Below are 14,366 nucleotides of genomic sequence, written 5' to 3' on the forward strand. Positions count from 1 at the left end.
TGTGTTTTGGGGCGTTTCCCCCTCTTCCTTTTATCATTTTTTCAAAGTTTCTGTCATTAAAAGGCTAAAACAAAATGTTATAGCGTCATGGAAAACGATGTCTACTTTGATTTTACAAAGTTCTTCAGTCAGACACCTGCCTTACGAGACTAAATTGTAGTTTTAATAAATAACTACACAAAAAGAATTGAGAAAAGGACTAAAATCCTGATCGCTTTCTTTACATCCATAATTGGCCTAATAAATACGACAGAGTGCTCAATTGCATTCACGACAACTCAAATCTGCATACTGAGTCAAAGAAAGTTGTTCCTCTCTATACTGCACCGTTTGAGTTGAGAGAGGTTGGTGAAAATGAAACATTATTGTAAATGTGTCTGTTTAACCTGATCTAGTATTGCCAAGGCTGCCCATAGGGGAGGAAAGATTTCTGGATCCCAGCCAAATGGGAGCCCATGGAGGTCAGCAAAATCATGGTCCATTTCAATATAGCTGTTAAAATCATATCATTTCTGACCTGAACAATAACCACTCCTATCAAAGCAGCAAATCTTTGTTGTATGAATTTATTTATATCCTTCTTGAACTGTTTAAAGCCCTTTTCTTGTTTAACTGAGACAGCAAATGGTGGCAAGTAGAAAAATGAGTTCATCAGGCAGAAAAAGTAGTGGAAGGGTTTTAAAAGTGTCAAAATGGCTTAAAAAATGTCAACAAAGGGCAGTAAATGTGGTGATGTTGGATTAAAAGAATCTGAAAAAATGGTTAAAAGTGGAAATAATGGATAAACAAAGGCGAATAAAATTGCAGAACCTGCCAAATATGGGTCAAATATGGGCAAAAATGGGCAGCATGAAAGTGATGGGCTTTGAAGAGTGTCAAACAGGTCAAAGGTAGAAAAAAATTGATGGAAAAGGTAGTGAGAGTACAAAAATGTTTTAACGTGGCAAAAAAGGGAGGTGGAAAGTAATGGAAATGGGTTAAAATGGATAAAAAGAGGCAATAAAAGGTTGAAAAGTGTGCAAAATTGATAAAAGTGGCAAACAACAGTGTCAAAATGCACAGAAAAAATGGTTGAAAGGGATTAAAAACTGACCTAAAGACCTAATTTCAACACCAGAAACCAGTAACTGTTAGCCAGGATGCTAGCACCAATGTTAGTGATCTAGCACACATGCATTGATATCATCAATAAACCATAACTGGGGAGGGACAGTTCTGTAGGGTTTGCCAGGGGTCCAGCCAACTCTGTGGGCAGGCCTGGGAATTGCAGCACGTTATCATGTTGTTTTGTTATTTCTGCTGAGTTTTTCATGTTCAGTTTGTGACGGAGTGAGATTTTTTTCTCCAGCAGTCCAAACATATGCTGGTTTTAACAGTGCAAGGTTGAGATCGTGTTACGCTGTCTTTTTAAGGGGGGACAAAAGGATCAGCAGCACCCTCTACTGGTCACTGCATGTATAAATACTTAAGACAAATTCATGGGAAGCTTATATCATAATTTCCTGCTTGAAGTCTTCACTTCTGCCAGTGTGGACATGATACCAAAAAATATTATGAAATAACACGTAGGGATTCAGGGAATATGGTCAATTTGTTTAAGTATACTGTTTTACTGATAGCAGGGTTTACTCCACAATACCTCTGTGTTTATATTCTGTTGTTACTTTCAACATATAATAATTTATGTTTGATCCACTTACATGTAATGTAGCATGCAGCAGCAGTCCAGATATTTTTAGAATCACACCCCATGAGATAACATACAAAAGGCAGCCTGTTTTATGGTATAAGTTCCAGGAAAGAATTAATTTGCATATCAGTGTTTATAACCAGCGACAGCATACCTTTTTTGCTGCAAAGACCATTAGCTTAAGCAAAGCAGAGCACATCATCAGTCAACCCTGTAAATGAGGAGAAGACAACTCTAAAGGTAAGAGGGAAAATACTTCAGCATTAAAACGTCATTTTTAAGACTTAAAGTTACATTTACAGGATGTAAAATGTCTTTAAATGTTGTTAGCTTTCTTTCAGAGAGATAGCCTAACTTGATTTCTATGCAACCACATTCCTCTGTTCAAGCAAAGGCAACTTTACTGATGTTTTCCAGAATGGTTATGAGAGAGTCGGTCCTTGGTCTTTTGCTCTGTCTCTTCTTTACAAGTAAGAAACTTACACCAAAGGTTCGAATGTAAAAGTCAGAAATTTCTAATTTTACTAATTCTAGCCACATTTACCAGATACAACAAAGCTAAAGGGCTGAACATGAACTTTGAAATGAGATGTACTATCTACATTTGTTTGTAAATCCATTTCAAGAGACTCAACAAATGTTGCTTGCTCCACTGGCAGATTGTTTACTTAATTGATGCAATAAAGACTATTTTTTTTCCTTTTTAAATCTTGAAAAAAGACAAATATCTGGACCTATGTGGCTCTAAATAAGTGTGAAAGGGGCTTTATCAAACCTCTTATCACCCTTTAACACAGTTCCCACTGGTCTAATTGAAATATCTTTGCTTTAAACAAAATATCAAACTTTTGGAAACTATGAGGAATTTTAACCTGAATCCCTGTGGGGTTTTTTGTTTGTTTGTTTGTTTGTTTGTTTGTTTGTTTTGTTTTTTGTTTGTTTGTTTGTTTTCTGTTTTTACATTTTTTAAATCTTAGGGATTTTTTTTTTAATTTTGGAGCATTTAAGAAACCTTTAAAATACTTAGGAGAAATTTGCATCACTTACTTTCAGTTGATTTTTTTCTATTTTTAGGAATATTCAACAAATAGTTTAAGACACACTGGACTTAGATCGTAAAAATAAGGTTAATAGTTAGAGTCATAAATTCTGCTTGCGATTGCCAATGCCAATATGTGGAGTACTGCCACAAGTTTATGTGGGTATTTTTTCCTCTTCTTCTTTTTTTTTTTTTTTTTTTTTTTTCTTAAGATTGGTCAGAAATAGTCAATTTTTCATCTGAAATATTTCTGAAGTTTTTTTTATGGGGGGGTTGATTTTGGTCTGAACCGTTTGGATGGAAACTGTTAGAGATCAGGAAAATGTTTTTTTTCATTGCATGAAAATTGTACGTTTTACATTTGAATATAACTCAAGACCTCAAATTACCATTGTGTGAAATCTTCTTCATTTTACACTCCCCTAGAGTAGCCCATTTGAATGCTCGTATCAAAGCGTAGCACTGGGAATATTCTGTGTCTTATTTCATTTTTTTATCCTGTTTTTTTTTTTATTTCATTTTATTGTATTTTTGTTTTATTTTTATTTTTTTAAGTTAGTTTTGTAAGCACACACTGGAGTTTTAATTTTTGTATTTTGTGAAGTCTTATTTTTATCTAACAGATAGAGATTATATTTGTTTATTTTTCTGTTCTTTTTTCAGCTCGTTTGGGCTCTGCCTGTGTTCCCATTCAGTGTGTAAAATGTAACAACACAGGAGAGCCTATGGCAGGTAAGTTGTTTCTAAACTTATGTGACTGTGTTTCTTATGTTCTGTGTTTTTTACCTGCCTGCAAAGCAAATTGCCCTTAGGGAACAATAAGTTAAAGTTGAAAGTTGAAAGTCGATTCACAATAATCATTACAATAATAACGGTAACAGTTCAAGTAAACCCCTGGTGTTTTTACATTACATCTGGGCAGTGGCGTGCACAGACTTTTTCAAGGGCAGGGGTAAAAAAAAAAATAAAGGGCACATACAATGCCTTCTCGCCACTGAAGAGGGCACTAAGTTTCGTGTGTTTTCAAGGGTACTTTAGACATGTTTATATGTTATACAAATGGCACATTATATAGCCTTAAAACAGACTAACTAGACAGACTACTCAAGTTAGTTTGAAGTTAGGATCAGCATCCACAAGAACTGAGTAGATTTAGCATTGGACTGTAAAGAACACAGAAATGAATAAATAAATCCCTAGGGGGTCTGGGGGTCTTCCCCCAGAACATTTTCAATTCAGTAGATGCCATTTCCTGTATTCTAGAGCATTTTAACACCATATTAGCACCAGATAATCCAAACTGGTTCTGTGAGATATAGTTCTGGCTCAATATAGATCAAAAAAGGGCCCAACATAAAAGTCATTGCAACAGTAGTGTTTTGCCAACCGGGAGGGCACTCAATTTTATGTATCAGATATAATAGTAGGAATGCATGTTGCCCCTGTTGATAAGTGTCGGCCATCCACTAATAATGTGGTATGAACAGATTTTATCTGTTGTGTCCAGTCAATTTAACGATGAGAGACTTTAATGGGCAGAAGAGGTCACCTGTTTGACAAACATGAGAGAAATCCTTGGCTTTGTGGGAGTCTTATACCCAAAGAGGTGATGAGAACGCAATTGTATCTGTAATCAGCTAAATTATTACAATTATTGATACTGGTATTGGCTCTTATTTCTCTATATATGGCCAAAAAATGTTAGGCATAAGTACTTGTGAGGCAAGCTGCAATGGAAAAAAATTATGTTCAAATTATTCCTTCAATCTCTATTTAGATACTTGTCAACTCTGCCCTGCAGATTGCATTAATGGTAAGTGCCATCTTTCTTTCCATTTGTTGACTCGATGATGAATCATTTAAAGTGTAAATGGTAAATGAAACAGTTTGGAGCAGGGCGTTGTCATACAGTAAGGCTTGAATGTTGTAAGCATGTCAAAGTAGTTAAGTTAATGAGCTGAATATGGATGTGTCTTCTTTTCCGCTGTTGTTTTTATTTCTAACACTTATTGTGCTCATTTTTCGGTTTATTAGTGTCTCTTGTGTCTCCAGGATGTAAAAAAGGTAACCAAAACTTACATTTCTGCAAACCAAACGTCATGAGTTTTGGTTCGATTTCCTTGAGTATTTTCTTTCCCCCTACAGAATTTCAGGTTTCAATCAACAGTACTGGGTCTAATGTTCAGGAAGGGAACGACATCACCCTAACATGTGTTCACAACTTTACCAATGTGACTCTGATGTTTGGGTGGATAAAGGATGGAAAGGAACTCAAAGGCCAGAATAAAAGCCAGCTTCTTCTTCAAAGTGTGTTATCTGATAAGGCAGGCCAGTACTCCTGCTTTGTGAACAGCTCTTGTGGCTGTTGCAAATCTTTGCCAGAAGATGTCACTGTTAGCGGTAAGAAGACAGCTCCCCTGGTCTCTTCACAGCCTTTGTGATGTAGATTTTGCATGAGGACTCATTAAACACAGTCTTGGAAAAGTTGTTTACAGTCTTAAAATGAAAATGACTTTAGCTACTGATAATGAAATGCAAACCTTGTTCTTCTGATAGTGTATGGTCTTACTGTAGTCTGTCTTTGTGACTATGACCTCAGACAACAGCGTGGTGATCCTGATCATCTGTGGTGTGTCTGCTTTGGCCCTGGTTCTGCTGATGGGCATTATTATGAAATACAAGCTGAAAAGAGACAGCGGTAAGAGCTCTGTGCTATCAGACAACACAGTGACCAATCAGAAAATATATACATATACAATAAACACACACGCTTATACACACGCTTACATTTTCAAGAATTTGTAGGTATAACGTAGATTTTTCCCAATCTTACATTCCTTAAATATAAAATTTTTGTTATATATATTTTAGTGGAGTACTGACATTACCCTTAATGTTTTCTACAGTTTTCCAGTGTTTGTAGTTGTAATGATCATTGCCGTAGAAATGCTGGATGTTTCAACATAAACTGCTAAGGAGGTGTGAACTCTTGAGGTTCTGTTTGGTTTGTGTGTCTAATCTTGAGGGAAATCCAAGGCAATAATAACAACTATAAACATGAAGCATTAAGTTAAATGAATGTAAAAATGGAGGACCAACTTGTTAAACTGTCCACAACATATTTATACAGCATGTACTGTAAAAATACCAATATTGAATTGGCCAGGAAGGGAGCTAGACCAAAAATTGTGACCGCAGAGTATGTAGCAGGTAGCTAACAGTTAGCTAGTTTACTCTGAAGTTATGATTGATCTCGTAAGATTTGGAGTTTTGATTGGAGAAAAATCTGTCATTATATGTTGACGTGTGGGGTCTCTCACTCTCATTAAACAAATTAGTTAAGATTTTAAAATTCTTTAATTGATGCCAATTTCTCTGTATATCCTGTATAGCCAGTAAGTGCTAAACAGCTCTAAACCAAGGCTTCCTTTAGCATAATTTATTCTTCCATAATATCTCCCAGAGATTGTTTATTGGTTTGCTGTGAATCTCAGTTTAACTGTAAATAGTAAGTTACACAGAGGTTTCACACTGTCTCACTTTAGTGGGACTGCCTTCCAAAGGGAAATCATTTTCACGCAAGACAACACACCTTTTCATGCTGCAAAAAATACGGCAGTGTGGGCGGCAATTTACCTCAAACTGGAAACAGCAGCACTGGGAGGAAATTCGTAGCATCCTTAAAGGGAATACAGGCAGAAACAAAATGGACTTCCAAGTTTAATGAATGAGAGAGTTATTAAGGTGATATCAAAGAAGGGCTTTTAATTAATATGGAACTTGATCTATGAAGATGTTTTTGATTGAAATAGCTTTGGTTTAATAATAATTATCTCCTAAAGCAAATAAATTACAAGATTTCTGTTTTCAATCCTTTAGAAACTATTGAATGTTTTGAAACTCTGTTTTGCATAATAATTTTGAGAACAACATTTTTGGTTATTTTGAAAAAAAAAAAGCCATTGTCATCATTGGTCATTTTGTTGAACAAAATCCAGATTATAGTATAATTGTTGAAGAATGAAAAATCCAATTGACTGTCAATTATATACACTATTTAGGGAGAAATCTACAAAAACAGTATATGTATAATAATATGAAACAAAAATACAGAATAACTTGTCTTCATCCTTGCATTTAGTGTGATATCACCTATCTCCCCTCTATCTTTGCAGCTAAACACCGGGAGAGGATGAAGCAGAGAGCACAGGATCAGCAGAGAGCCGGCCCAGCTCCATTCACACCGAGAGAGTCCTAAAGAAAAACAATCTAACAGATTAAGAAGTAATCATAATGTGTATTTAATTTCTGTTGTAGTGTTTGCTATAGGAATAAAAGCTATGTAATCTCTGTCTTCTTGTGTGTGAGATAAAATGAGGATACACGTTATCATAGAGATCCATGGTCTAATTGAGCTTTCATGAAGCCCCGCCCACTGACCACAACACCAGTTCAGTTGAGAAAAAGAGCCTAGAAATGTTTTAATCCAAACACAGGACGGGCGTGCTCACACTAATCCTACTGAATGCTCTGCTCACAGGAAGACACAGCACAGACGACCCACACTGAGCAGCTTTATAGCAGCTTGCATGTAATGGATATATGGCATGGTAATGCCATCAACTGCTCTCACAGAGGGGGATAGATGTGGGATTTGAGCAATGACTTATGAACACAGAAATGATAAATTCCCAGGTTCTACAACATGATATAATCCTCTGAAAGTTCTATGTTAAGCTCTTTTTCTGTCAGTCCTCATGTTGCACCAAGTGTCTTTGTTTCTCTGCATTATCAGCATTTCCCTCTCAACCGTATGACTGAACCTTTTTCTGTATTTTCCTCGTTATTATCTGGATGTGTGAGTGTGTCAGCAAGGGCCCGTTTCAGTTTCCTCCTGCAGCAGGTGGCTCAGGGATAATCCAGGTAAAGCCACTGCAAAGTGGAGTTGGAGGGATGGACAGACGAAGGAGGGGGGAGGGAGGATGGTGTTGCCTTTGCATGGATGACTAGGGCTAATTCTGGCCTCCTAATCCCAGTCCCATCCACCCTCCCCCTCTTCCTGCTTACTAACCCTACAGCGGCCCAGGTAGACGTTACTATCACATACACTCATAGCACATAAAGCACCCAAGTTTATTGAAGAGGGAGAGAGAGAAGATAGAGGCTGCTGGCTCCTTTTTGTTCTGGATAGCTAACCTGGGCGACCAAAAGCACCTGTGTGAGCTTTACTGGAGAATGTAGCTACAGCGCTCCAGCCAAGCCACAGGAAACACGCCACCATGGGAGAAGCTCAAAAGGTAAGTGGCCTGAACCTGGAGTACAGGAGTTATAAAACCAAATGGGAACTTTTGGTATCAGTTTGACACAAAGTCAGTGCTAATCAGTGGTTATGACTGCATAAGTGTGTACTAACAAGTTGCTATTTCAGTTTAAGGTGCCATTTCAATTTCTAAGCTTGTTTAACAGTGAGAATTTAATGATTACATGTCTAAAAGAGACTTCCTGTGTTATGATGTACGGGTAATCACTCTTACGCTGTAGTTTCTGTCACCTTTGTTCAAATATTTGAAGCACCAGTGCCTCTTTTGCTGGCACTGCAGCAGTCTATGGTTGTGCAACCTTGTTTCAGATTAATCACATTAAGCAGTGAACCATTATGTGAATGGAGGTCTGATCAACTGAAGGACGCAACTTATTCAGCTGCTGTAAAACAAAGTTGGTGGATGTACAGAGGGGGAAAAAAGCGAGGTTGGGAGCTGTATAGTAGTTATAGAGAAAGAGGGCACGAGACCGGTGGGTTGGTGGGTGGAGCAAGATGGGCACGCGTGTGTACTAAATGGGGCTTTAAGTAAGGGGAGGTTTGACCTCAGATCAGAACGAGGTCAGTGAGATCAGTGTGAAGGTACAACAGTGTATAAACCCAGTTTCACTTCTTATTTACCTCTAACAAATATTTTGGATGATCTTTAAGAAATTTTGCACCTTTAAGAAAAATAAGCATTTCTTTCAAGATCTCTAAGCCTCTTACGTGCTTTTGCTGTCTTTACCAGCCTGTCTTAAATCGAAAAATCCATCCTGTCTTGATAAGTTGGACAAAAAGACACATTTTAAAAATAAATGCCTGCCCTGAGTTTTCAGTCTAACCTGTCCCTCTTCACCCCCCCCATGCAGGGCTTACTCTCTGTCATTGAGAAACTGAAAGGAACCACAGAGCAGGAGGTCAGGATAGTGCTGCTGGGGTTGGACAATGCTGGTAAGACCACTCTGCTAAAGAGTCTCGCCTCTGAGGATGTGAACACCATCACACCAACACAGGTGAGGGTATAAAAACCCAACAGTTGCACACACCTTATGAATTCAAGGAAATTATAAACTTCAGTCATGTAAAACTTTTGGCTTGTCTCCATTTTGGAGCTCCAGGAGTAACACTTGTGTTTGGTTTTATCTAAACATATCATTTATTAAGGCTCTTTGTTGTAGACTTAGTAAAAATAAGGGTGTTTCATATTTCAAATTTACTATTCAGCAAAAGTAACCCTTTTTGCTGATGATATTCTCGTTTACTTCTTTTGGTAATAAAGAGGCATCCGCACTAATAGCAGTGTGTTTCAAAACTAGCCAAAAACTCTTCACAAGAGCTTTAAAAATGATGTTTTGTCTTCTTTCTTTTAATTAATGTGTCCAACAAGAACACCCAAACAATGTAGGAGCTTTATTTCATTGCTAAGTGTGTATAACATACAGAGCATCTGCCAGGAAAAAAGCTGTCTGGGTTTTTTCAAAAGTCCCCACTCTCAAGAGAACAATCCAATTTGTCTGCTGTCACCAAAATGGCTCTGCCTAAAAAAGGCAACACTTTATAGCACTGATAGATTTTTCTTGTCGAATGAGACTTTAAAAACTATACTTTTACTGTCATGCCACTGTTATGAAGCATTATGAAAGGCAGAGAGGGGATGTATCTAATCTTGTGAGACCAGCTGGACCAATGTGCTCTCTTGCTCTCAGTAATGGGATTCAGATGACCTTTTGCTTTTCTGACACGCTGTGAAATTAAATTATTTGGCTTACATACACATGCTTTAGCCCTCAATAAGTGAGGTCATCATTGGATGTTGCCAAATCAGCCATTGATGTTAAAATCCTTTCAGCAGCAAATTAACCTGCATGACCTTCTAGGTTTATAGGCCCACACATAGATGGAAATGTTCAAAGAAAATCCTGAAAATGTGGCTGAATTTTTCTGTTTATCCTCCTATTTTACATGTTTATCTCATCTCTAACATAAAAGAATCACACTATCTTACATAAGGAATGTACTGGTAGGATATGGACCAACACGATGGTACATCAAACACCACATATTGAGGCCATTATACCATAGCACTTGAAGCCACAGGGCTAAATCAGACTTGACACATGCACACATACACTGATCTTGATCCTCTATGTCTTAACCACAGATTTGCTTCTCGGCGGGCCCTCAGGATAAAGATGTTATACAACCTTGCCAAAAGAAGCATTGCCATGAAAATAAGCAGCAGATAATCACAGTTATCACATCCTTATAAAACAGCACATGTTGCTCTGCTACTGATACCTAACAAGGTTACATTACTGAGTAACCAAACAGTGATTCATTTAACACACACACCTGGGCTCTAGTACATTGCCGCTTAATGAATTGCTTTATAATCATTTGAGAGGCTTTCCAGGTGCTGCCTGTTGAAGCTGTGATCAAATGAATGTGCAGCACAGTGACTCTAGCTGTGTTTATCTTCAGGGCTTCAACATCAAGAGTGTCGCCTCTCATGGCATGAAACTCAATGTTTGGGACATCGGAGGGCAGAGGAAGATCAGGCCCTTCTGGAAAAAGTACCTGGAAAACACAGATCTGCTGGTGAGTGAATAAAAGTAAAGTCATAACCATATAAATTAAATTTTCAAACTGGGGACATGTGCTCTGGATTCATCCCAAGGTTGAAAATTTATAGAAAAAAGTTATCTGGACTTTAAATATTATCACATCAAATCTAGATTTATGGATGTAACTCAAGTGTAGCACATTCTTTAAATACATAAAAGAACAAATTCAAGTAAATGGGTACTGATAACGTATTGAACAAGACAATAAAAATATAGAGGCATCAAAATGCCTGGATGTCAAGCTCAGCTTGGATTATAGTTCAATGCAAAGAGGTTGGGCCTAATCAAAAATGTAAAAAAAAAATAAAGAATAAAAAAATAAAACATTGATTTCCATATGCTTCATGCAAAAAAATACCAGTTGTATGAAAAAAAAAATGATAGGACATTGCTTTTTCTCCTAATATTAGAGTCCCTCTAAAGTGCTATAAAAAAATTTTTTTTAGTTTTGTTGTTTAACAGGCCATTTTGTTAAGAACCACAAGGCCAAATTTCAGTCATGAAAAATATCTCTAAGTTTATCAAATTAAGCTTCAAAATCTTGAAAAATGAGGCAGTAAAATCTGCTCTAGGATGGTGTGGGCATATTGGCTGAATGAGCCAAGCCCACTCACAAGAAATACGATCCTCTCAAATTAAGAAAAAATGCTTCTGATCAAAGGAGCAGGGACACAGAAGTTGGGGATTAAATTTACTGTTTTCTGGTGCAAATCTCTCTGGTATGATGCTTTTAATGATCCGTAGGCCACCGTGGCTAATAGATTTAGGAGATCTACCTCACAATTAACAAAAACACTGCATGTAGCTGGTTGTTGACTTTCATTGAATGCAGTGACATCAGCTAACAACAGACTGTACTCAGATAAATTGCTTGGTTATTTCATGTCATTGTAGCATTAGGGGGGTGGGGTAATTCACCATCAAGACCAGTGATGTCATGGGCTCAGATATTTGCCCTGCTCCAACTTAACCAAGCCAGAAAAGAATTGAAGAACTGTCTAACGACCTAAATCAAAAAATTTAGTCACACATACAGTGCTTAAAAAATTTATTAGACCACCCTAACCCTAACCAAAGTAAGGTTTATGCCACAGCTGCCCTAAATTAACAGCACTGGTAAAACCAAAATCATTTTTTATGTTTTGCAATGGTTAATACACCAATATGTAGAAGCTCTTTAACCCAAATGATATTTTTAATGCTAAAATATACTTATTATTGTGATCCATGAATTTTCAAATTTACTGATTTACAAAAAAACTGAAAAAACAGTAAAGCATATTAATATTCTTGATTAATATGTCAAATTATAGTTATTTACTTGCATTCCTGAACAGAAAACTTAGTTTAAGTGGTTGAATGTTATGCTTGATTAATTTCTGACTTCTCAGAGAAGCCCAGTGAGCCGGCTCAAATTTGGGTGAATTCAGTTTGAAATCCCTCATTCCTGTTCAAAATGGTAAAACGTGGAGAGCTCACTGAAAATGAAAGAGTCCTCATTAAAGTACTTCATGATGCTGGATGGTCTTGAGACAAATATGACAGGTGGTCTAATAAATTTGTTAAGCACTGTAGATCTCAGTGTTTTCACATGATTACAGCAATCTATTCCAACAAATCTAATGTGTTAAGACACAAAGTTTGACTTCATTTTACAGGGATTTTATCAAATACCACCTAAATGGCTGCTGTGCAGGTGCATCTATATTAAAAAACACCACTAAAGGTGTTTTAATATATAAGACAACAAAAAAAGTTAATCCATGAATTTTCTGCTTTCCCACACATTTATTCTTCCAGATTTATGTTATCGACAGCGCAGACAAGAAGCGGTTTGAGGAGACGGGACTGGTGAGTTTGATGCACTCAAATTCCTGAGTACAAAATGTATTCTTACCCATATCTTGGTTAGATTGAGACATTGGAAGCTGTTTGACCAGTGTTTTTCTTTTTAAATTGAATACCATTTTGTGTATGTGTGTGTGCAGGAGCTGTCCGAGCTAATCGATGAGGAGAATCTCAAGGGAGTTCCTGTGCTCATCTTTGCCAACAAGCAGGATCTGGCCACAGCATCACCAGCCAGCGAGATCGCTGAGGGACTCAACCTGCATACATACCGAGACCGTGAGTGGCAGATTCAGGCCTGCTCAGCTGTGTCTGGGGAGGGAGTTCAGGTAAGACCTAGTTTCACTTTTGATTTACTGATTTCATTTTAGAAGGAACCAATTAATGTATATGGAGGCACTCCCTGCAGCTGGGCTGTTCAGTTTACTTCGATCTGAACCACATAAATGGAGTTTATTGCTATAGTAAAATCTCTGTATTCTGGCTGCTTTAGCTTATCCTTAGCTTATCTTTTCTTCAGCACATTAGTGTAGCAGATTTGATTTTCCTCTCTTCTATTCTCTTATAGGATGGCATGAACTGGATTTGCAACAACATTGTAAATAAGAAGAAATGAAACAGGACCCAAACAACAGCGACCATAAAACCAACATATATCCAGCATTACGAAAGGAATTAAAGATATATTTCAGTCCAGTAAATATCAACACACACCACCTCAACGTTCCTTACAAATTTGAATGATTATTCTGTTTTTACAATTCCTGTCATTTTTATGGATATTTTGTTAATTCAAATAACTTAGTTACCATGTGGAAAATAGCCACAGTGTGTGTTTTTGTCCCCAGTTTTCCCTGGGATCTCTGTCTGGTGAATTTGTGCGTTTTCTGTAACTTGGGGGAAACCAAACTGAGTGTGTAGTCATGTAGTAACATTCAGATGTATAGCTTCTCGTTCAGTATGGGTGTAAAGTGTATGTTTTGAGATTTTTGACATTAAAATAGTCAATTATGCTGTTTTTCTCCCATGATTTGAAATGCCCTGAATTAGTGAAGAAAAATATCACCACAAATTGCTTTAAACAAACACTGAATTGTCATATTAATTAGTAAGTGAAAAACAAAAACAGGAGGAACATAAACAAACAGATCCTCTTCTGCCCAGCTGCCAGACTGCTTACTTCAACATTGTGCTTATACAGTATATTGACAAACCTTGAGAACCAAGAATGAGCTCACGAATACACACTCGCATGGCAGGACAAGAAATTAAATCTTCAAGGCTCTGCAGAATAAACAGTGCAGGAAATTACACACAGAGAGGCAGACTGTTTTACAGCAGGGAGACTTTCTCTCAGATTTGTGGTTTTATATGTTAATTCTGACACTACTGTGTAGCATGCAGTCTTGCAGCAATTTGTACATCCCTAAGGGGTCCTTTTCATGGACTTGGTTTGCCATATGACACATCTGATGTCCTGTGGTGAACACTGTGTTCTCCCAGCATTGACCAAAAAGTCCAGTGTTTGAAATCAAATTTGAGGTAAACAATCCTGCTTCTGTTCTGAGATCTAAAGCAAAGATTGATTGACTTCTTAGACCACAAATGCCTCATCCCCAGCAGGACAGCATCACAACCCCCCAGGCTTTAAGTTCTTTCTTCACATATTTGTCCTTTAAAGTGACATTGGTGTAGGCTAAGTCCTCTTTTCAGGCATTTTGGCTCCACTCAGCTGTAGTAGGTTTTAATGGATCTTTTGTGCCCATTGTTTGGAGCTGTAATTAACCATCTGAAAGCACTCTAAAATCACATCAGCTGGCAAGCTTTGTTCACTGTCCTCCTCTACATGAAATTATGCTAATGAAT

General features: G+C 37.3%; 2 protein-coding genes across 2 annotated transcripts; both read left to right on the forward strand.

Annotated features, from left to right (window-relative positions):
• Positions 1-2,128: 2,128 nt before the first annotated feature.
• Positions 2,129-6,987, forward strand: LOC121516781 (B-cell receptor CD22-like). The gene is made up of 7 exons (XM_041798192.1): positions 2,129-2,160; positions 3,393-3,461; positions 4,507-4,542; positions 4,764-4,793; positions 4,875-5,129; positions 5,329-5,427; positions 6,905-6,987. The coding sequence occupies exons 2-7, from the start codon at positions 3,455-3,457 to the stop codon at positions 6,985-6,987; spliced, it is 510 nt and encodes a 169-aa protein (XP_041654126.1). The 5' UTR covers positions 2,129-2,160; positions 3,393-3,454.
• Positions 6,988-8,008: 1,021 nt separating this feature from the next.
• Positions 8,009-13,513, forward strand: arl3l1 (ADP ribosylation factor like GTPase 3, like 1). Its single transcript, XM_041797917.1, has 6 exons — positions 8,009-8,026; positions 8,901-9,044; positions 10,513-10,629; positions 12,456-12,506; positions 12,644-12,829; positions 13,069-13,513. The coding sequence occupies exons 1-6, from the start codon at positions 8,009-8,011 to the stop codon at positions 13,114-13,116; spliced, it is 564 nt and encodes a 187-aa protein (XP_041653851.1). The 3' UTR covers positions 13,117-13,513.
• Positions 13,514-14,366: the final 853 nt, after the last annotated feature.

The sequence above is a fragment of the Cheilinus undulatus genome, linkage group 10 (genome assembly GCF_018320785.1).
Source record: "Cheilinus undulatus linkage group 10, ASM1832078v1, whole genome shotgun sequence".
Classification (NCBI taxonomy): Eukaryota; Metazoa; Chordata; class Actinopteri; order Labriformes; family Labridae; genus Cheilinus; species Cheilinus undulatus.